Here is a 23,343-nt window from a genome sequence, read left to right as displayed (position 1 = left end):
ACCTCGTCGTGGGATTCTTTGTGCCTCGTGGTGAGGACTTTTGCTGAGCTTCTTGAAAATCACCAAATCGATACTCGATGTTGTAGATCGAGCAGAGCGAGAACCACCGGGAAGTGAGGAGAACTTGCTAAAGCGTGAATTTAGCTTGGCTGGGTTGCTAGGGCGTTACCCTTGCTTGGCTGGTTCTGTAACCGTTGTGGTCGCGGCACTACCGTCGGCTCCCGAGGAGACTAGGACCGAAGCACGTTGACAGAGGGTTTGGTGGCACTGAAAGTCGGCTTATGAGAAGACTAGGACTAGGAGTGTGATCACCGGTAAGAGAAAGAGAAGGAGAGGAGTTGCTCTTAGAGAGAACTTAGATCATCTTAGAGATGTTGTTGTTGAATGTGAATGTGTGTTTTAGAATGAGAAGAGAAGGTGTTTATATAGGGAAGAAAAAGAAGAGTGAAATGATGAGTGGAAGAAAAATAATGAAAGTGGAATATGAAAGTGATTTGTAAAATATGGAAAAGATAGAGAAATGATGAAATGAAAGCAATGCATGAAGGTGCAACAACATGGAAGTGATGATGATCTATTAAAGAGATTGTCTTGAAAAATATATCCAAGGAAAAGAAGAAAAGCATCTAGCTTTCTTCATGTGGGTAGGAAACATGAACATGTGAATATTGAGCTGGTTTTAGGTCAGTTTCTGCCCCTTTATTCCTTCAATTATTTCTCCAACAAGCATTCCGAATTTCACTATGACCTCTTCATAAAAAATGTTCCATTATGAGTGTAGATCACCTTGGCAAAATTTCAGAATTTTTGGTATAGTGGTTGGGCCGAAAACGCTGCTGGACCTCTTACAGGTCCAGTTTTCCAGTTTTGCTTCTGCAAAAGATTGGACTGATTGTTTGAAGGCCTTCCACTCAAAAACATCTCTGGCACTCTTCATAAGAAATGATCCTTGGGCTGTCTAGAATGGATCTGGAAAGTTTCAGCACATTTCGATTTCATTTGGTTAGTCTGCCACCCCTCCTTCCTTGTCTAGCTCGGTTTTTTCCTAGCCGAAGTAGGAAAATATGCTAAAGTTGACTTGTCATACTTCCATAGTAGGCTTTATTTAGCCTCTAAATATATATTTCGAGCTTGTCGACAATATATAGCTTGAGCCACTGACATTGGCTCAATTTCTCCAAGACACGCCTTGTCAGGCCAAAATGTTCATTTTGAGTCCAAACAACCCTATCAACGAACATAAATAACTTAGAGATGTATTTGAGAAAAACAATCACAATAAGTTTATCACATTAATACCGAATTATTTGTATAGCAATAACCATAAGTCATTTAGGCTTCTTTTAGAGAAGAACATATTTTGAGCAAGATTAGTCATGAGCGATGGACGCCCTACATCAATACAAAAAGAGATACTACCATCATGAACAACAAATCTAGCAAGACATGCCACGGGTTGCCCGCCGACTACATCTAGGAACATTTAAACTTGTTAATGTGTATTTGTTAATTTTCTCTAATTAGCTATTGGTTTAATGATATCTTTCACCACCGTAATAGATCAAGTCACCAGTTCAGTTTTGACGCTAAAGAAATTGTTAAATTTGTCACTTCCTTCGTATGCATGCCACATTCTTATCTTGTACATGTATTTGGAGAACTTAATGTTTAACATATCCTACACTGAGTATGGGTGCTCACGCATGGGTTCATCACCCCTCATTCTCCATGGTTCTGGTTCTCGGTCCTCTTTCGGCAGTCACGACTCTTTCTTGGTTTGGGTCTCAATGGTGGACAGTGTAAGGTTGTCTTGAGGGATCTTCTTCCCTGGGTTGTTGGTTTTCTTAAGGTTTGTGTTCTGGGTTTTGGTTGGCATCGGTTATTTAGCATGGAACAACTTGGTGTTCTGCTTCCAGTGACACATCCGCGACTCTGCGTGGTCGGCGGCGCGAGGTGGTCTGCAGTAGCTAGGTTTTCTATTTTGGATTGGGCTCGTTCTTTGGGCCTATGCATTAGTTGTTTTACAAGAGTTAATTTCCTTACACTGACTTTTCTGAGCCTAGTTGGAAATTAAGTTTCCTGTTTGTTTTAGTGTCTGGCTGGGCCTGTCCATCAGACTTTTTAGTTGTTTCTAATTTCAGCCTTTTTGGCTAGCTTTGGGACAGCTTAATTTAGGGCTGGCAATTTGGGCCGAAGCAACCGGACCAACCGACTTTCGAACCGGCCCGAACCGGAATGGGCCGAAAAACCGGTTTACCGCCACTTCGGCTCGGCTGAGCCGTACCGAATATGTATACTCGGCTCGGCTACGGTATGAATATTCGCATACCGTCGGTATACCGTACCGACCGTACATCCGGATATATACCAAATATACACAAAAATGGGGAAGAAATAAGGATCGAACCTTACACCTCTCACACACAATCTCGGCCCCCAACCACCTGAGCACGAATAGCTCTTACTATATTATATACAAATTTTATATTTATTCCATCTTACTTCTTACTATCAGATTAGGACAAAACCAATAAGTGAGATAGGGATTCGGCATTTCCCAATTGGACCTCATCTTCGTTTCCAATCTCCTCTCTCGCGCCTCCTTCCTCAAAATCACCAATCCCAGATTCATGCCCCTATATATTCATGAAATCCACACCCGAAAAGGGGTTCCCAATTCTCATATACATCTTCTAATAGTTTCTCAGCCTTAGTCTTAATGTTTAGAAGATTCTGTAACCCAATTTGGCTCTAGTTCTTTGGGATTTCGCGTAGAAGAACATAATGAAGAGCCCCACATTTTAGCTCAACTTTGTAAAGGTTTGTCTCAGTTTTTAGCTCTAGATTTATCTGGGTTTTCTTTCAAATTGTTGATAAGAACGATTGGGTGGTTCAACAATTAAAGTAATTTAATGATTGGGTTTTGTTTTCTCAGAATTCTTTTACAAAGATTGTAACTTTGTGATGGGACCATGAAGGCATAGTAGACCGGAGGAGTGAAGGGTATGATTCATTGATTGGGACACCATGAATGCATGAATGGACATGAAGCAGGAAATGAATATCAATCCACGAATAGCTATTAGTGATCCACTTTGGTTTCCAGATCTTCCGTCATCAAATCATCAAATTAGCATAATCAGATCTTCTTCATCTCCATCAGCATCATCATCGATTTCCAGATCCATAATCTCCGGTTGTAACCGAAATTCAAGCCGAATTTTCGGTATTCCGATCTGTCGGTAACCGACGGCGGCGGTTCGGCTTCGGTTACAGATTTAGTAAACCGACCAAAATCGGTCGGTAGCCGGTTGACGGAATTGTTGGTCGGTTTCTTACCGAATCCAGCCCTAGCTTAATTGATCTCCTTGTTCAAAAAAAAAAAAACATATCCTACACTAGAACTATTTTAAAACAAAATTTCTGTGTAGAGTAAATGAAGGTAGATGAACACTCACTTTGCTATAAGACACAGAAGATGACAACGAGAATGAATTTGTAATAAGAAATCAAGAAAACTTTTGACCATGCATGCCTATATCCAAAATTTATACACACCGACAGTTTTGTGCTTAAGGAATTAAACTACATCTTATTTTAGTTTTTTCTCATCTTCTCATTGAGCACATTGCATGAGAAAAATAATGGACTGATGTTTTCCTCCCATTTCATACTCTGGTCTCTAAAATTGCAAGAACATATTGAATAGTTCTGTGGTCAAAAACAGTCCCTTCTCTTCTCAGCCCCGACTCCCATAGAGTAATTTGGTGCTGAATCATATGATTAAGCTCCTTCAAGGCTTTCCCTAAAAAACAAACACTGCAAATAAGTTTGTGCTTTCTATTACAATACTCATAATACAAAATCTAAAGAATCATCTCACCAGATGAAAAAAAGAAAAAAAAAATCTAAAGAATCATCTCAGTCAAAACCCATCTGCTTCTGACAAACTTCTTTTCCTGGGTGAACTAATTGCATGCTTATGTGTCTTCTATCCAAACAGGTAAAGTAACCTATTGGTAATTTCCAATTAATGGCTTGGATTGAAACATTCCAGAAGAAACCAAAACTTCCCCATTTGTTCATAAATTAGAAAGCTACAGACACTCCTAATGAATTAAATAAAGTAGTTGAACAAAAGAAGAAAATAATTAGGTCCAGCATCATATTAGATATGGTGGCTTAGAAAGCTATAAGGGAAAGTCAAGCTAGGAAGACTATAATGCTGTTCAAGCATCAAAATCAATATATCTTTGTGTTTCTGATAACAAATTCCAAGTACTTGAGATTCTTGTCTACAGCTCTCATAGTTTTTGTGAAGTGTTCATAAGCCACATTTCAGATTAGGTCTCCCACTAGAGACTGATGGCCAAAGAAAAATTTGTAGATCCACCTCCCATGAAGGACCACTAAGGATAAGACTCTGGACCCTAGAAAGTATGTCTCGAACTCTCATTCCAACTGTTTCTAGTTTGTCAACACTTCCAATTGGACTCATTGAAATAAAGCACCAACGCGGCATTTCTCTAAAGATGGCATTTAAGATGGAATTTATGGCCCAGAAATTAAAAAGTCCTCCCACATTGAAGTTGTGGTATCTACCCCCAATTTCCCCATCACATCTTTCATATTATTGTTGCTTCCTCAGCTATTTCCTGGTAGTAGCAAAACTGACCTGAAAACCTAAGCAGTCTTTGGGTTATGATCATATCCTTAAGTAATGCTCTAGGTTCATTATTCAAAGTAGTGAAGTGGCAGTCGCATAAATATCCTTGTTCTGTTTTTAAATTTATAATAGAAAATAAAAGTATTAAGCCTAAAATGATGTATCACTTACACAATCTGACCCTTCTATTTCATCCTTGAAAGTAAGTTGACGACAATGTTGCAGATACCATTGCCCTTAAGCAATCATCTTCTGTACAAGTACTTTGAGAGAGGAAACTTAATGCTCCTTGCTACCTGCAATCCAAGTATATGCAAGATGTTGGACGAATCAAAAGGAGTTCATTATCTCACAATCTTACACCATACAAACTTTTTAACTTCTATATGAGAGGCACAAAAGGTACCTGCAGGGCCATATCTTCACTAACTGTAGAACGATAGCGAGTTGAGCCCTCGAGTGGGCAGCTTCCTCCTTTGACAATAAAATTTGCACCACAGAGACTAGTCAATTGTAAGAGGACATCAGACATGAGCCCACAATGTCCATCTTGAATCCCTAGCCCATCCTGCGCTTGTTCCTCATCATCAAGTGGATCTTCCGCCACAGATGTAATACACTGGAATATGGCTAGTAACCTCTCCATTGGGAATGTTCCGGGGCCCTTCATGAGTAATTCCTGTTCTGCAGTTTCCTTCTGTTCCATTGACTTCTCAGAGACCCTGATAGTGAAGAAGCATTATTTAAAAGAAATCAGTGCTTACAAGTGAAAGAAAATCATGACGATATTAAACTGGTATTGGCTTAATCAGAACTTGCTAAGATTTTTTTTTTTTTTTTTTTTTTTAAGACAATGAAAAAAGAATCTTAAGCATTTTTACTCATGGTAACTTATGCCAGAAATTTTTACAAAAGATTCTTTGCACACAACCTAATGGAAAGAAAAACTAGTGCATCTGTTAACCATACTGTGGTATACATTATAACAGTGGAAGGCGGGTGGATATGCTTAATTTTCATTCTTAAAAGCACATATTTTAGCTTAGTTTGGTCAGCTTGTATTGAAAAGATTACAGGGGTAAATATTGTAATGATAGCTAGATTTTAGTATCCTATCTCAGTAGCAGGTCACAGACTGAAAGTTTACAACTACAGCCAGATAAACTATATTAATACTGGTACTTTGGAAATACACTTACTTCCTCTTTCGTTTTCGATTATTAGAACCTCCAGTAGAATCGAACAATGATGCATCAAGGGTAGCTGGATTTCTTGAAGCAAGGAATGCTGAAATTAGAAGATACTTGGCAGAGGTAGACATGTGAAAATCTAACTGGTCAACAACTTCATAACCTCCGGATTTCCTTGTGCTAACCTTTGGCTTTCTCTCCCTAGCTTCAACTTCAGTGGAAGGCTGAGTTGAAACCTTAAATATCTCATTCAGTGCAGGAGCAATATGGGGATGAAATTGACTAAACAACTTTCTCTTCATTTCTTCATTGGGAACAACCCCAAGATCAGTAATAGGTTCACAATATTTTCTGAATAATACTGAAAATGCACTAGACAATTCATCCACTAGTCTGGTAATTCTACTGAAAGGCCTTAGTACAACACTAGAAAGAAAAAGAGATTCAACATCAGATAATATATAAAGCAAAAGATGAGAGTAGCGAAAAAGGAAAAAGCTAACATTCTTACCTGAGAAAAGAGGTATAAAGCTTTTTGTTTGCTTGGTGTCTCATTAAGATTTGACCAAGATCATCATCTGTATAATCAGGAAGATATAGAGGGTTAGGCTCAACATAACCCATATTTGAGTCGTATGTATCCGGTGAGGTATTGCTGATGAAGATAAGACCGACCTCGGGCATTTTCAGAGTGTCATAGAGATTAAACAACAAAGGTAACACAGTAGAACCTTTATCCCACCCTTTGACACGCTCCAAATTGTCAAAAATGAAGTAGATCATATTTCCATTAGCCTTTCCTGACCTTTTGCTACTCAATCCTGACTTTTGTCCCTGAGGATTACCAACAATGCTAACCAAGGCTTCGCGAAGAAAATTCACAAAATCAGATGGCCTTTCACAGCGCTTTGCACTAGAATAACCATTTTCTGCTTTCTTTCGGTGAAGGAACAATTGATTTAATATGGATTCAAACAAGATTCGAGGATTATAACAGGTAAGGCAGCTTGAGTAAACAAAAGGTCGTTTAAGATGCCTAAATGTTTGTAGAACAATACTGGTTTTTCCAGTGGAAGAGCCTCCATATATAAATATAGGAAGCATGGGAGAGTTCTGCGGACCCAAAAGGTGCACAAGCTCTTTGATCTGACTTTCTCTACCAGGAAAACTAGACACCAGATCATCGAAGCTGAAGGACTCTCCTTCTTCTCCAATCACAAGGTCATCTAAAGTCGGTTGCTGCTGACTATTTGCGTCTGTTTCTTCAACTACATTGTTTGAACATTTGGCCAAAACGGAGGATCGGGTTGTTCTCCTTGTAATTTGTGGGCTTTCTTCTTTAATAATGTCTGAACTCTAGCCAAAAGAAACATTAAGATAATAAATGAGAATAATCTTAAGACAATGACCGGGAAACACAATGCAAGCCACGGGAACAGTAAAAGTACAAACAAGACCAAGAATCATTGAACTTCGAATAAAATCAACTTATAAAAGACAAAGTTGCAATGATATTGCATGAGAAAACTTGCAAACATGATAAAAAAAATATGGAAACAATATTCGAAAGAACGGAACTGAAACAAAAGCTGAAGCCCCCTCAGTGAGATCATATAAAGACAAGGAAATCTACTTATCTCTGATGACATAGAACTCAAATATCTGGAAAAGAAAATTAATTAGACAAGGAAATGAATGCATTAGAATACCGCAGAAGCATCATTTGGGTGCTGACTGCTTGTATCTGTTTCTTCAACTACACTTTTAGCCAAAGCAGAGGATCTGGTTGCTCTCCTTGTAATTTGTGGCCTTTCTTCCTTAACCATGTCTGAATTCTGGCCAAAAGAAACATTAGACTAATAAATGAGAATAAGCTGAGAGAAACTTTCAAGATAAAACTAGTACCTAAGGAATCACAATGCAAGCCAACAACGCAACACTGAAAAGTGGATACATCACCAAGAAGCATTAAAACTCGAAAGCAGTCAACTTATCAAAAACAATGTTGCAAGGAAATTGCACATTAGAACTTGCAACAATGATAGAAATCAAGGAAACGACATCCAAGGCGTACTGAAAAATTATCAGAACATGAAATATAGTCGAATTGAATAACAGGAGCAAAAGCAAAAAACAGAAGATAACAAAGAAGCATGAAATTCGGAAAGAATTCTATCAGAATTAATTAGAAAAGGTAAAACGTACTTCAACGTAAAGACAAAAACACATTGATTCAAACACAAGTCAAATCCAATCCCGAAGGATTTAAGAACATGTAGAAACCCAAGTATAAACCAACCAATTTCAACTATGAACAACTGGTTTGAGCATCCAATTAATCTTCTCTGATCGAAAGTTAAATAAAAACCAAGTTCCAGAAACAAATAGATAGCATTTACATTTGCCCACTACTCAGCTTAATAACCACAATCTCACTTCGCTTTTTCATCAATTAATAGAACAAAGAGAACAAAACCACAGAAAACCAATACCAAAAGAAAGCCATTCACTTCTGAAAACTTACTCTCTCCCCTTGCCTTCCCACAATTCTATTTCGAGATCAGGAAAAAAAAATCCTCTCTTTCTTTTCTTCCAGCTGAAACTTATCCTTTTGATTTAAAAACCCAAATCCCAAAAACAATCAAAGGAATAATTATTCAGAAACATAGAGAAATCAAATATATGGAAATGCCCATTACTCAGATAAAGAAATTGATACATTTGAACACTTCACAAAAAGCTCTGTACATCATTTGGTTCAAATTGGAATCCACTACAAAATCAGAAGTAAAGATTAGCTCTTTTCATTTTTTTTCTTTTTCTTTTTGAGAAGATGAAGTAAAGATTAGTTTGAAATGGGTGATTGGGAAAACAGAGAGGTTGAGGGTGAGGATTACATGATCGGCGAGTCCGCCTGAGGATCAAAGAAACGGAGGCAAAGCGGCGGTCTTTGTTTTGGTAGAAGGATGAGCCAAGAATGTATAACATCAAATCAATGATCCATTTCTGTATTAGTTTACAAGGGATAATTTGTTGAAACTACTAAGAAGGATGCCTAACTCCTCTTCTCAGAGATTCAGTCTCAATTCTTTACGTGACCCACTCTCTTTACAACTCCAAAATAGCTTACTTTCACTACTCTTGTTCCAGTACTTACCACACCCTAAAAAACAGTAATTTCCCACCACTACATCTAGCTACCAACCTCCCCCCCCCCCCCCTAACCATAAACAATCTAGAAACCCTAAAGTCACAATTTTCTAATTTACCCAATCCTTAACCAACAACAAAAGCAAGCATGGATAACTCTCATGTGCATGCAAACATATAATACACACACACACACCTAGAAGAGTGACGGCATCTTTTTTTTTTTTTTTTTTTTGTAAATAACTGAAATTTTCAGATGGAAGAAACTCAGACTCAACATACCTAACGAAAATCATGATAGTGAATATCGAGAGAGCTTACCTGATTCTTACAATAGACACCACAAGGGCAATATCCAGGAGTGCATTCTGTGCTGGTCAACACATTCAAGCACCTTTCTCCACATGCACTTTCAAGATCCTTTTCATCATACTTGCATTCACATATGAGAATCTCCTCCTCCTCCTGCTTGTTGTGCCTGCAAACATTGGGAAGGGAACCAAAATCATGTCATACTTGTAAAGGACAGATATTGCATCAGAAGGTAATATTGTTCTGTCCATGGCCAAGATGGAATCCATAAACAACATTTCCAAGAGCAGATTAAAGATAAAAATACTAACTTAACCATGGGAAGATGAGGGATATCATTTTCAAGAATTACAAAAAAAAAAGGGGAAATTACTGGTCCCCCCTTTAACTTTTTAGGATTCGACAGTTCAGTCCCTGCTATTCCAATTTTAACAGATAACTCCCCACACATTCAAATTTCACACAATTTGGTCCAAAATGACCATTTTACCCCTCACTTCTTTTTTATATATCTAATATATACACACACACATATATACATATACATACATACATACATACATATATATATATATATATATATATATATATATATATATATATATATATATATATATATATATATGTATGTATGTATATGTATATGTATATGTAGATATATAAATATATGTATAATTTTATACATATGTATATACATATACATACATACATATATATATATATATATATATATATATATATATATGTATGTATGTATATGTATATGTATATGTATATTGAGATATATAAATATATGTATAATTTTATACATATGTATATACATATACATACATACATATATATATATATATATATATATATATATATAGACACACACACACACACATATGTATAAAATTATACATATATTTATATATCTACATATACATATACATATACATACATACATATATATATATATATATATATATATATATATATATATAGATATATACACACACATTAGATATATAAAAGTTGTGAATTTTTTTTATAATATGAAACATAAACATAGTGTATAGACTTACCAAATACATAAACACATTAGATATATATGTATACATACATATACATACATATATATATATATATCTACATATATACATATGCAGATATATATATATATATATATATATATATATATATCTGCATATGTATATGTACACACACACATATATACATATAAATATATATAAAAAGAGAGAGAGAAGAATAAAAATATACACACATATACATACATATATACTCACACACACACACACATATATATATCTGTGTGTGTGTGTGTGTATTTTTTATTCTTCTCTCTTTATATATATATATATATATATATAAAGAGAGAAGAATAAAAAATACACACACACACACACAGATATACATATGTATAAAAGAGAGAGAGAGAAGAATAAAAACAAAACAAAAAAAAATAAGTGAGGGGTAAAATGGTAATTTTGGATCAAATTGTGTGAAATTTGAATGTTTGGGGAGTTATCTGTTAAAATTGAAATAATAGGGACTGAACTGTCGACGCACCAAAAGTTAAAGGGGGGACCAGTAATTTTCCCAAAAAAAAAAAAAAAACTATAAACCCCAATCTCATGCCAAAGATCTAGTTCCTAGATCTCAGTTTTCAATTCAATAAAGAGCATTATCCAAACTTCAAGCCACCTTACATTTTCCAAGACACATGTTGCAAACTGAATGCAATAGGCTGTGCATCCAGTAAAAAACTACTTGTATACTAAGAGTCTAAGATGCATCAGTTCCATTAATAGTTATAGGCGAGTAAGATCCATGTAAAATAGTTCAAATGGTGGCTGGACATTGCTTGCACACTCATCCAACACTGAACATGGTAAGAAGGTATATTTCTCTCTACAAAACCTGAAACTTGCCTCATATTGTAAACTCAAACTAAAATGAAATGTAAAACATCAAGTCATTTACACCTTGTGTATGACACCACTAAACAGACCCCCAAAGATTTTTGAGCAAGATCAAATTGAGAAGCCCAGCAGAGCAATAGACAAGTCATGAACCATAGTTCTTCCCATTCCATAAACTCAATTGCAAGAATATCATGCCAAGCTATAAATTACACCAAATCATAAAGCAAGTACTAATTTACAAAGAGAAGAGAAAGAAGGTTGAGTTACCTTCTCTGTGAGAATTCATTCTGGTCAATATGTGTGTACTGTGGCTCTTGTTCAACACATTGATCTGTGGTACAGACCATAGTCTCTGACTCCATGTCTCCCCACAATTCTAGCTGCTCACAAGAACATGGCTTTAAATTATTCAATTTCTCATTATAATTCTTAAACAATAAACATTGACATATGAAAACAGTTTTTACCTACAGTAGCAATCAAATGTCAATAACAATCTTGAGCACATCCTTCACTAAAAATTAATTATTATTCTGTATTCTTCCTTTGATTGCCAAGATGTTTAAGCTTTACATTTTTGGTCTGAATAATACTTTGTTTAAAGACTCAAAGCGAGCAGAGCAATACAAGGGGAAAAGAACTGGAAAGTACAACAAAGAAGAAACTACAAACATAATAAGAAAAGCATAGCAGCAAACTGCAACAAAAACGAGTCAAAAGAACATCAATTAAGCTTTACATTGAAAAATTTGTTACGAGAGAGAGAGAGAGAGAGAGAGCGAGAGATGGTGTTCAGTGTCTAACAGCTTCCTACACTAACAAAAGTCAGCAACAACCAAAAGACACCCGCCAACACTGATGTCTACATCCATACTCCTAATATAATTCGATAAAGTTTCGTCGATTATCACAGTAAAGCACAACAATCTCTTGCTTTACTGGTATACGGTGTTACTATAGGCTTTGCATTGTGCTTAAACAGGTGCTAACAAAGATGTTCCATTTTCATTTTTCTACGGTACCGAACAATGCACTGTGCCAAATGCAACAATATTTCATAAAGTAGGTAGCTCAAATATTTTGGACCAAAGCTAAGCATAGTATCTGGACAACAAGGATTGTAATTACTCCTGGACCCAAAAGTCACCACAGGGCTTAATACAAAATCAAATCTTTCCAATTAACACAAAAAATTATCTGACTATTGGCATACTGACGACTGCCCATGATAGCAAATCAAAAACCCAACCGAATTCCCACTTCCCATAATCAAAAATCAATTCAAACAACCCCAAACGAAGACGACCCAGTAGCAAAGACAACAACTTTACCGCAGGAATCGCATCAAATCACGGAAAAGAAATCGAAAGAATCAAAAGCAAAGCAAAATTGGAGGGGTACCCTGAAGGGGAAGAAGCTTCTGTGCGGTCTCGTTGGGATCCATGTTAGAGCATTTGCATCTCTCTCTCTCTCTCTGATCGTCTTCCTCGCACTGTCTAACGCTAAACCCTAAAACGACCGGTACTACCGGTCATCTAATGTCAGCCGCCAGATCAGACTATCAAACAATCGGACGGCTCTATCCAACTCCTTCATCCCCCCCACACGCTTCAAAGTTAGTTGGTAGCACTGTTCATATTGTTCATTAGAGCATCTCCAACCACCAAAGCCATATGCAAAATTTGACTCCTCTAGTGTCATCACTATTCATTCAATTTTTCCATCTCCAACCATGTATAGTCAAAAACCAAAGTCATTTAATAAATTAATCATTTTAGAGAATTAATTAACCATGTTGGTATTTATAGAATTTGTTAAAGTTACTGTTCCAACGGGCAAACAACATTTTTCTGATTTTTTAGAAAATTTTCTTTTATTTTTTCAAATTTTGTTGGGTTTAAAACACATTTACTTTATTATTAACCGTTGATTTTAATCCATACAATTTTTTGAACCGTCAGATTAGATATTCAATATATATATATATTAACTTTTTTATGTTTAGAAAGATTTAATCTGGGCCTTTCATTTTAAATAGAATTAATGAAGTCAAATCTGGGCCGTTCGATTTCTTACAATTGGAAGACTTCCGCCCGTTCTGCACAACCGGGCCCCATGTGCCGGCTGCATCTCCAGCGCGTGTCTCGCGCGTCAGCCACTGCTGGGCCGTTATTTTGTCGTCATCCGCGAGTCCCTTCTGTCTTCTCCCTCTGGCGCGTCATCTTCTTCAGCTGCAATTAATAGCACATGCAGCCGGGGCCCACCATTTCTCTTCCCTCCCAGAAATGGCTTTCGTTCTACAAAGTTGAGTCATTTTGACTCAGCTTTTGGCTCAATCGTCAAAATGGCTCCACATGCTCAATGGTTGGAGATGCTCCCCACAAAAGCCAAAGCCAAAATGGCTTATGACTCCACTCGTTGGAGATGCCCTTAGGCCAGGGTGGAAGTTACAATTTTGCCTTATTTTTGTTTTTCTTTACTTACGGCCCTGTCATTGATATATTGCCACCCTTGGATGTAAATCTAAGGGTTATTGAGCATAAATTCTTTGGTCAGCAACTGACCAGGTGAACACTACACTACATTGATATATGAATAACAACGCTCCTCTTCTGTCACGCCCCGAATTTTAAATACAATTAAAAATCCGAAACATGAATTAATACAACTCACATAAATACAACCTGAATTTTTTTCTCAAAACAACCACACCTCACATCGCTCGATATTACATAAACCAAATCTCAAATTTGTTTATTACAGCACACTCTCACCAAATTATATTGTAAGGCTCAAATGAGCATAACTCACCTCACAATTACAATTGCTGTAAAACTAAAACAAATTCTCTAACCCGCACGATCACCGTCCTGATTCTCCTGACCTGCAGGATTACCCGCTACACCGTTTGAATAGTGTACCGGGATTGCAACAATACAAACCCGGTAAGCTTTTTGCAAAGCTCGTATGAGTAAATGAAAGGATTGCACGATTTAAAGTAACAAAATCAACTCAAGCACATTTTAATTTTGTTTTGCATAAGAATTGAAGTGTACAACATCACTTCAAGCATCAATCAACTCACATCTCATCATGACTACTCAATAATAAACAACTTCTTACTCAATATATACTCACAGGCTTATGATTTATTTATATAAATCATCCCATGCAGTATATTATACTTACAGGCTTATGATTAATTATATTAATCACCCCATTCAGTATATCATACTTACAGGCTTATGATTAATTATATTAATCACCCCATTCAGTATGTCATGTCATACCCAAGGGCATATGATAACTCGTTTATCCCCCAAGCAGTATGACGGCAGACAGACTAGAGCTCTAACTGTATCGTAAAGTGTCACCTGGGCCAAGGTTCACCTTACGAATGACTGCTTTTCTCAATTCACTCGACTCCTCATTTAATTCATCTCAACGACTCAACTATCGCACTTTACTCAATTACCCATTATCATAGACAACACAACATCTAAGATAAATCACATATTCCAAGGGTAATGCTCAAAATATAACTCAGTAAATCACACCATCCAATATATATTCCACGTAAATATATATATACGTAGTCACCCACACAAGAGTGACCACTAATACCAACTATAGTTCACATGCAATAAAATCTAGAAATTCATTTTTATAGTTTAAATACATTTTACTTACCTATGGACCGTAGTCGATCAAGTCCATATAATTTAAAACAAATATTTATTTTCGTAAAACAATTTCCACAATTTCTCAATTAAATAAAATCACCGAATTTCGGTTTGTGAATGAACCATGTGCGATTTACTCACCTCGATATTCCCGCTGCGTCTTCAATTCAACACAATACACACCGAAATCGTTCACCCAAGGGAGACCGTCAATCACCTAATCACACATGACCTTAACTTAGCCAATAGCTCAAAAACATACTCAAACGACAATCCAACGGTCGGATCGAAATTAAATGATGATCCAACGGTCGGATCCTCACGGATCGCCTTTAGGATCACCCCCCAAAAATCATCACGAAGATCCAACGGTCAGATCTTCCTGAATCGTCCTTACTAACATCTTCACAAATTTATACGAAAATCCGACGGACGGATTCTCACGAATCGCCTCCCTAATCACTGTTTTGCATTTATACGAAGATCCAACGGTCGGATCTTCGCCCATGACCACACAAAGTCACTGGGACAGTCATAAGATCATCATATTAAAACTACAAGTCCATCTGACGGTCCTAACTTCACATATCACAAATCTAACGATCGAAATCGATCGAAACTTAAAAATTCATAACTTAATCATACGATATCCAAAAATTATGAATTATATATGCAAACGATCGTGTCGACACGTAGAACACAAAAATGGACAGAAACTGTCCTTGGGGTGGCCGGAGGTCGCCGGAAACCACCATCACAGTGGCGGCACCGCCACCCATCCAAAGTCAAAATTAGACAAAACTCCCAACATCAAAGTCCTTCATCTCAACTCCAATTTCACTTTTCATAACTACACCAAAGTCAGATTATAAGCCAAAAGAGTCGAATTTTACCTCACAACATTTTCAGATCGGATGAACCCTAGTTTCCAAATCGTGCGAATTCGATCACCACAGCTCGATTTGATGCAACCCACCTTAGGATAAATGATCTACATCCTCAGGAGTGCAGAATCCCTTCAAGAAAAACGGAAAAAGGTGACCGGAGGAGGGAGAACAATAGTGGCGAAGTGAGGCGATTTCCAACTCGGCTGCACCATGTTCTTCGACTTGCAGAGACCACCACGATGGTTATTTCCCATCGATGTCTTCTTGAAAGTTTTAAAGGACTTCAGGGCGAACAAATTTGCTTTTGGAAGCAAGTCGATTAGAGGTCTGTGAAGGGAGATATGGCCGGCCAAAGGAGAGCCCAGAAAACGGTGGGGGAAGAGCGATTTTGTTGTTGGCAGTCCCACTTCTCGGTCTCGATTCTTCTTCTCCAGCTCGTTTCAAGTTCGATTGGTTGCCCAGACTTCATGTATAGACCAAGGCGAGTAAAAGCCCTCCAAGAACTCGGCCAAAGGTGGCCGGAGTTGGGAGAACGATGGAGGCGAAAGGAGGAGGCGCGGCTGGGCTCGGGAGAGAACTGGGGAGGGATTTCTGGAATTCTGGAAATTCTGTCCTTGTTTGCAATTTCCGGAAATAGAAATGTATTTATACCAAAATGGAAATATCTTCAAAAATCCATAACTAATTCACATGAACTCCGATTTTCGCGTTCTACATATGCACGAGTTCGTATCGACGAGCTCTATGACTTTCATGAAGGAAATTTTCCCAAATTTTGAACGTATAAAAAGTCAACTTTCGCGAGCCCCTAAATAACGTTCTTTTTCGAAAATTAATCGTTCGAACTAATTCCACAACTTCTCCGAGCCTCGTACTCGCTCCCACTATTGTGAAATCATTTCTAAAAATCCACGGAAATTAATTTGGATTTTTCGGGGTATTACATCTTCGGTACCGTCACTTTGGTGTTTCAGTACAGAGGCAGAGAGACCACAATGCTCACCACAATATCAACTATTGAAGCTGGAGTAGAAAGGAGAAGAGGACGATAATACCAAATTCGTTCTTTTTGTGGGTTTGGCAAGGGTGAAAATCGGATGTTTGGAACCCCCACACCACCTCAACTTTCACTCTTTTCTGTTATTGTTTTTTTTTTTTTTTTATGTGCTTTGATTTTGGTTGGTTTTTTTTTTTTTTTTTGAATAAGGGCTGTGCGGCTGCCCTCAGGCCTTTATTAATGAAACTGATGAATACATAGGGGGGACATGAAGCCTAAACCCCTCATTACAATATAGATCAAGAGAAACTCCGGAACAGGGTTCTAAAAAACGGCCTAGGCGGCCGCCTGGACGGCGCCTAGGCGCTGGGCGCTGGCGTACCGTCCCGATTTTGGCCTGGGCGAAGGTATTAGGCGCTGGCCTCTTAGGCGCCCGCCTAGGCGAGCTAGGCGGAGGTTAGGCGGCCTGGGCGGAGCCGGCTGGGCGCTGGGCGGCTTGAATATTTTTTTTTACTACCCTCATTCGTCAAATCGACGAATTCTTAGTTCGCCGATAACCCAGAACTGAAAAACCCATTTTCTAAGCACACATATCACAATTCAAAATCAAAATCATCAATTTGGGTGCAGAGAAAACATGGGATTCTGCACTTTGGTTCAAGAAAAGCAAAAGCTTCAATCTTTACTATAATCCCCAATTTTCTTCAACACATTTTCTGGGCAACGAAACAGAGAAAGAGAGTAGTAGGCTAGTAGCTTACATGTTAAAGATTGGAAATTACGTTGAGGTTGGTGGAGATCATGGAGGTCTCAGATTTGTGGTGCCTTGCCTTGGGTTTTGAAGCAGAGAATGGAAGAGAGAGAGAGATATACAGAGAACTGGAAGAGAGAGAGAACAGAAGTAGTTAATTGGTTTGGTGGGAGGTTGGAATTAAGCCGAAGACTCAAGGTGGGATTTTTTTATTTTATTTTATTAAACTTTTTTTCTTTTAGGGAGAAAAATGTCAACAAATAAACTAGGTGGAGGCCCAGCCCGAACTTGTTAATGAGCAATGTCTTGGTCCATGCCATTCTTTTTATTTTCAAACATTATCTATATTTTATATTTTTATTTATATAATTATATGTTATAAAAATAAAAACCGCCTACTCCCCGCCTAGGCCCCTGGGCGCTAGGCCTCGGGTCACCGCCCGACTAGCGCCTAGCGTTTTTTAGAACCTTGCTCCTGAATAATACCAGCAGCCTCTACAACAACAATGTATTCAAACATGCACCTAATAGCGTCATACCGACTACTCTATGTGCTTTACAATGACGGTGGCATATCGGAAAGTTAAAGAAGTGCCATAATACCAATAAATTAGTAGCTTTCCCAACATGCTGCCGATTGGAAACAAAACCGACGACACGTCGTTTCATCCCGCCACCAGGAGGTTGCAACCAATGCATGATCCGCCGCCTCGCTAGGGCAGACAAGGCATACTGAGTATGCAAACCTAGACATCGTCCACATAACCTTGCCAATAGTTGGCAGGAATTTATCGGTAATAAAATACACCTAAACTTAATACAAATTATTAAACATAAAGAAAACATACTATCAGCCCACCAGCAGAAGCCCAAGGACAGAAGACAGGCCCACAAGTCTGGCCAGGCCCACGACCCGTGCCAACCTTGACTTTCAATGATTCTTCGTCGGAATTGCGGCATCGTAACTACAGAACCACCATATCATCCAACCGCCGCCGAAGCCATTGGCCGTACCACGCCACCTTTAACCCTCGCCGCCGTCGAACCACATAGACGTCCAAGTATGGTCGTCGAAACACAGTAAAATTGCAGCGCTTTGTTGTATAAGGGACGTCCAAGTTGGACTGCCATTGCTGAAGGAACGTAGCCGGATCCGGATCGCCCCATCGATTGAGCATCTCGTACCCGCCCAGGCTTCCACATCCTTGGCGAAAAGCGATGAGCCTTTCTGGGTAAGGCCCAGGACGGCGGTTGCCGACTTTCCTTCGATCTCGGCGTTTGCAGACAGTGAGACCTCCCCCAACGAATGTTCTCCCCTCGGGCTATACTCCTCTCCTGACCTTCGCTGGCGGACTGAGATACTCTACCTACCCGTCCAACGACAGCGCCCCGAAGACGTGCTGCCGGACGGAACATCGGAACACAGACGGTTCGACTTTACGAGAAAATGAAACTGTTCTCTCTCGGTTCTCCGAAAAACGCGGAGCAAAGTTTCTTTTGGTTTTTTTTTTTCAAGCCTACGTTTGGGTTTTTTTTGTTTGCCTTGGTTTTGAGCTGATTGGGGTTTTGAATTTTTAGGGGTTTTACCTGTGCTTGAGTCTGAGACCTCAATGATTGATTGGACCGATTTCAAGTAAGAATATTAGAGACGGAGACGATAGTTGTTCTTCTCGACTTGGCCAAAAAGAGAGGGACGGAGAATTAATTCCAGACATCTAGGTATGATTGAATTTTGCTTCTTTTTTTCTTTTTCTTTTTTAAATTGGGTCTTGTCACGCCCCTGATTTTTCACACAAATAAAAATCAATATATAATCTCATAATTACATATGCGTGATCGTTCAACCATCAATATCAAGCACCTGGAAACTTTTTCCCTTTAAACTACATACGTATTGATGTCTTGAACCCACTAAGTCAATATTGACCCGCCCACAGAGTCATATATTACATAAGCTTACGAATTAAATTGTCAACAACAAGATAAAACGTAAAAGCTCCTCAGAGTTTACTACACAGCGGAAGTCATGACAATGGCAAAGCCAACCAAATTTGCTTCCTACTTGTTCTGCTGCCAACAAGCTACCTCAGCTTCAACCACGATTACCCTGACCTGTAAGATTAACCCCTACACCGTTTGAATAGTGCACCGGGTTGTCACACAACAAACCCGGTAAGCTTTTGCTAGCCCGTATGAGTAACTCAAAACAACTCACACCAAAATCATGGGATGAACCCCGCACGTTTCAATCAAGAAACCAAATCACGCTTTGATCCCTTAAAACACGAAATAAAGGAGAACAACTCACACTTTAATTCTCATTCAAATCGAAATAAAAGAAAGCAACTTACACATTGGTTTCTTTTAAAATGAAACATAGAAAACAACACACTCCTTGGTTTCTATCAAATATAACATAGAAAACAACTCACACCTTGAATTCTATCAATTGTACCAAATCGTACCATAGAAAGCAACTCACACCTTGATTTCTATCAAAAATAACATAGAAAACAACTCACACCTTGAATTCTATCAATCGTACCAAATCGTACCATAGAAAGCAACTCACACCTTGATTTCTATCAAAAATAACATAGAAAACAACTCACACCTTGAATTCTATCAATCGTACCAAATCGTACCATAGAAAGCAACTCACACCTTGATTTCTATCAAATCGTTATTAAGGAAAACAACTTGCACCTTGTCCCCCTTAAAAACCGTTAATAAGGAAGCAACTCACACCTTGTTCCCTAAAAACATGTAATGTCATGAGTTATCAATAACCAATTCCCGTTACCCCATGAATTACCTATATGGCAGACAGACTAGAGCTCTAACTGAAACGTAACCACTCGTCCGGCCAAAGATGTGATTACCTGATATTCTGCCCAAGGTCATAGACCTTCGTTCCTCGGGCCGCACAGTCCCTTAGAGCAAATCATTAAGCAGTCGCACTGGACTCAAAATCATTACACAAATCTCAACGCTTTGGAAAACAATCGAAATCAACATTTCCATAATCATTGTTTTCCGAAAAGCCACAAAACAATAAAAAGCATCATTTCATGCATATTGGTTTCATACACAAATCTCAACGCTTTTCAAAACAAATCGAATCAACAATTCCAAATCATTTGTTTTCCAAAAGCCACAATCCAAAACATTAAAACGCATCATTCATGCCTATTGTTTTCCTCAATCCACAAACCACCAAAACATATATATTTCACGTAAATATATATATACGTAGTCATCCACTCAGGAATGCCTACTAATACCAACTATAGTTTGCAGTTACTAAATAACTCTCAAAATAAAGGTATTCCGTTCATTAATGAACCTTGTGAGATTACTCACCTCGAAACTCCCGCTGCGTCTTCAACCAAGAACAAAGTAGCCAATCCCCAAAACAACCGTCCAAAATACTTCGTCAAGTACCTAATCACATACGGTTTCCACTCAGTAACAATTCACAACCGATTTAAGTCTGAAACCCCTGTTTTGAACTAAAATCCCCCAAAGTGGCGCCAATCGAGGCAAAACCACATCCGAGACCTCCCAAAGTCTCCGGAATACGTCCACGATCGATATGACCAAACCACAAGTCGATCGGACGCTCGAATCCTCACGGATCGAATAAATCAACCGGTATGAAATCGTAAAAATCATAACAATTTCATACGAACTCCAAAATATGCGTATTATATATCAAAACACTCGTATCGACGAGTAGAAAACATATAATACCAGAAATAGCCCCATACATGGCCGGAACGCCGCCACAGGCAGTGGCGCACCGCCGCCGGCCAAAACTCAATATTTCACAAAACTACCAACATCAAAGTTCTTCATCTAAGCATGATTGTGAACTTTCATAACTAGCTCGAAGTCAGAAAACAAGTATAAAGGGTCGAAAACTACCTCACAAGCCGTGAACAGTAATCCAATCTGAGTTGAACCAAGTTTTACGTGAATCGATCCAAACAACCACCAAGGATCGATCAAGGAGGCTGCTCTGAGCTCCCCAAGCTCAACTTGAAGCCCCGCCGACGTCGGAGATCGGAGAACTGATCGGGTCCGAAAACACTCAACTGCGCCGCCTTGCAGCGCCGCCGTGGAGGAGAATCGGCGCTAGAGGACACCAAAGGGACGACCAGACGGAGGAGACGATCCTATCTGGAAAGTTTTGTCGCCGGAGACTGCCGCAGTTCGCCGGAAAAGCCGGGTCGGGTCGGCCGGGTCCGGGTCGGGTCAGTCAGATTATTTTGTTTCTGAAGGTGCAGCCGAGAGAGAAGAGAGAGGAAGTGAGTTTTCCGGAAATGGAAATAATGAAAATAGTAAGTTTCCAACTTGGGAAACTTCTATTTATACCAAAATGGAAATTCCTTCCAATGACCATAACTTTCTCATACGAACTCCGATTCTCGCGTTCCACATGTCCACACCTCCTTCATTATCTTTGCCCAGATCAACAGCCATGTCCCAAGACCACTCACCAGATCGAAGTATAATTTAGAGTCAATGCCTCCGGGCCACGAGATTGCCGTCGACCAAATTCAATACTGTTCTACTCCCTACCTCTGTTGGTTTAATTTCAGAACTTATCGTCGTTTAACCCTTTAATAAATGAACAAACTACATATACCCGGTTAATGAATTTTACCTCCTTGACTTGTTTACTTTTTTTTTTTTGTATATTCAATCTCTCAAAGTTAACGTCTGTTCATGAAAAGTTTGCTTGTACAGACGGTTTAGATTACATAGATGACCGATCCCACATATGAATGGCTGAAATTATTTATTTATATTAAAATATTCATCAGTGTAAATGCACTGTCGATACACAGAATCCGTTTTCCAAAAGGAGTGTTATTTAACCCTACATATGAGAGCCACCTTCATGCGGGGTATTGTGGCCACCTCCGTAGCTTTATTTGACTTTCTTTTTGATGTACAGAGTACCTTAACTCAATCTTTTAATAGACATAGATTTTCGGGACCCTACTGCTAGCTTTAGCATAAGAAACAGAGACGTAGAGAGAATTGAAGAAGCAACAAACTGGTATTAAGTATTTTTGCAACGTGTTACAGAAATAGGAGTTGTTGCAGCTATTTATACCTGTAGCTAGAGATGTAGTACAGCTGTAAAAGAGTCTCCTAACTAACAAATAAAACTATACTAAATCTTTACTATTTTACTAACAATTATCCTTAACACCCTCCCTCAAGCTGATGGGAGAGAAGGTACCATCAGATTGCATCAACAAAGAGCCAAAGACTTCAGCAATACAGTAACTCATGATATTGGTTTCAACCAGGATTAATGAATGGCAGTGATTGACATAGCTGGATAAGCTGCCTGCCTACAATGTAGTGTAGTTCGATCCAAAGGAGTAGATAAGAGCCACCAAGTGCCTTGTATCGGAAAAGCTTCAATTTCCTTGAGCAGTTCTTGTTGCCATTTGGAGAGATCAGAGGGAGTTGGAATTGCATTGTTAATATGCAAGGGAAGACTTTGACTAGCATCTGAGACATAATTCGGTGGCTGAAAAGTATAGTTATGCCTGTACAAGCATTCAGCGGCACTGTGACCTGACTTCATGCAAATCTGACACTGCATATAAGATCCAGAGGCAATAACTTGCCGAGGAGCAGATCTTTGAGGACAAGTTCCAGCAATGTGTCCAAATCGTTTACATATTTGACAAATTTTGCCAGAACACACACTTTGAGAGTCACTGGATCTTGCTTGAGAAACTTTATTATTGTGCAC

General features: G+C 38.5%; 1 protein-coding gene and 1 long non-coding RNA gene across 7 annotated transcripts; both read right to left on the bottom strand.

Moving 5' to 3' along the window:
• Window positions 1-3,479: 3,479 nt before the first annotated feature.
• On the bottom strand, window positions 3,480-12,798 carry LOC133726109 (origin of replication complex subunit 5-like). 6 transcript variants are annotated; one of them, XM_062153586.1, is made up of 9 exons: window positions 12,648-12,798; window positions 11,514-11,626; window positions 9,328-9,484; window positions 7,566-7,691; window positions 6,368-7,212; window positions 5,866-6,282; window positions 5,073-5,388; window positions 4,838-4,962; window positions 3,480-3,805 (listed from the first exon to the last, which is right to left on the bottom strand). In XM_062153586.1, the coding sequence occupies exons 2-8, from the start codon at window positions 11,606-11,608 to the stop codon at window positions 4,912-4,914; spliced, it is 2,007 nt and encodes a 668-aa protein (XP_062009570.1). In that variant the 5' UTR covers window positions 11,609-11,626; window positions 12,648-12,798; the 3' UTR covers window positions 3,480-3,805; window positions 4,838-4,911. The 6 variants fall into 6 exon arrangements, with proteins under 6 accessions (XP_062009570.1, XP_062009572.1, XP_062009571.1 ...); XM_062153588.1 differs by lacking the exon at window positions 12,648-12,798 and adding an exon at window positions 12,578-12,611; XM_062153587.1 differs by lacking the exon at window positions 12,648-12,798 and adding an exon at window positions 11,714-12,558.
• Window positions 12,799-13,862: 1,064 nt separating this feature from the next.
• Window positions 13,863-16,758, bottom strand: LOC133744617 (uncharacterized). Its single transcript, XR_009863426.1, has 3 exons — window positions 15,823-16,758; window positions 15,071-15,146; window positions 13,863-14,145 (listed from the first exon to the last, which is right to left on the bottom strand). It is a non-coding gene; the product is annotated as an uncharacterized LOC133744617 (long non-coding RNA).
• Window positions 16,759-23,343: the final 6,585 nt, after the last annotated feature.

The sequence above is a fragment of the Rosa rugosa genome, chromosome 1 (assembly GCF_958449725.1).
Source record: "Rosa rugosa chromosome 1, drRosRugo1.1, whole genome shotgun sequence".
In the NCBI taxonomy this organism is placed as follows: Eukaryota; Viridiplantae; Streptophyta; class Magnoliopsida; order Rosales; family Rosaceae; genus Rosa; species Rosa rugosa.
This window is presented reverse-complemented; position numbering and strand designations above follow the sequence as displayed.

Excerpts from the sequence above, each read along its gene's own strand:
- LOC133726109 (XM_062153586.1), bottom strand. The coding sequence starts at position 11,608 with ATGGAGTCAGAGACTATGGTCTGTACCACAGATCAATGTGTTGAACAA. Across the intron at positions 6,283-6,367 it reads CTTTATACCTCTTTTCTCAG|TGTTGTACTAAGGCCTTTCA; the intron begins GTAAGAATGTTA and ends TTTTCTTTCTAG. Across the intron at positions 5,389-5,865 it reads AATCGAAAACGAAAGAGGAA|GGTCTCTGAGAAGTCAATGG; the intron begins GTAAGTGTATTT and ends CTTCACTATCAG.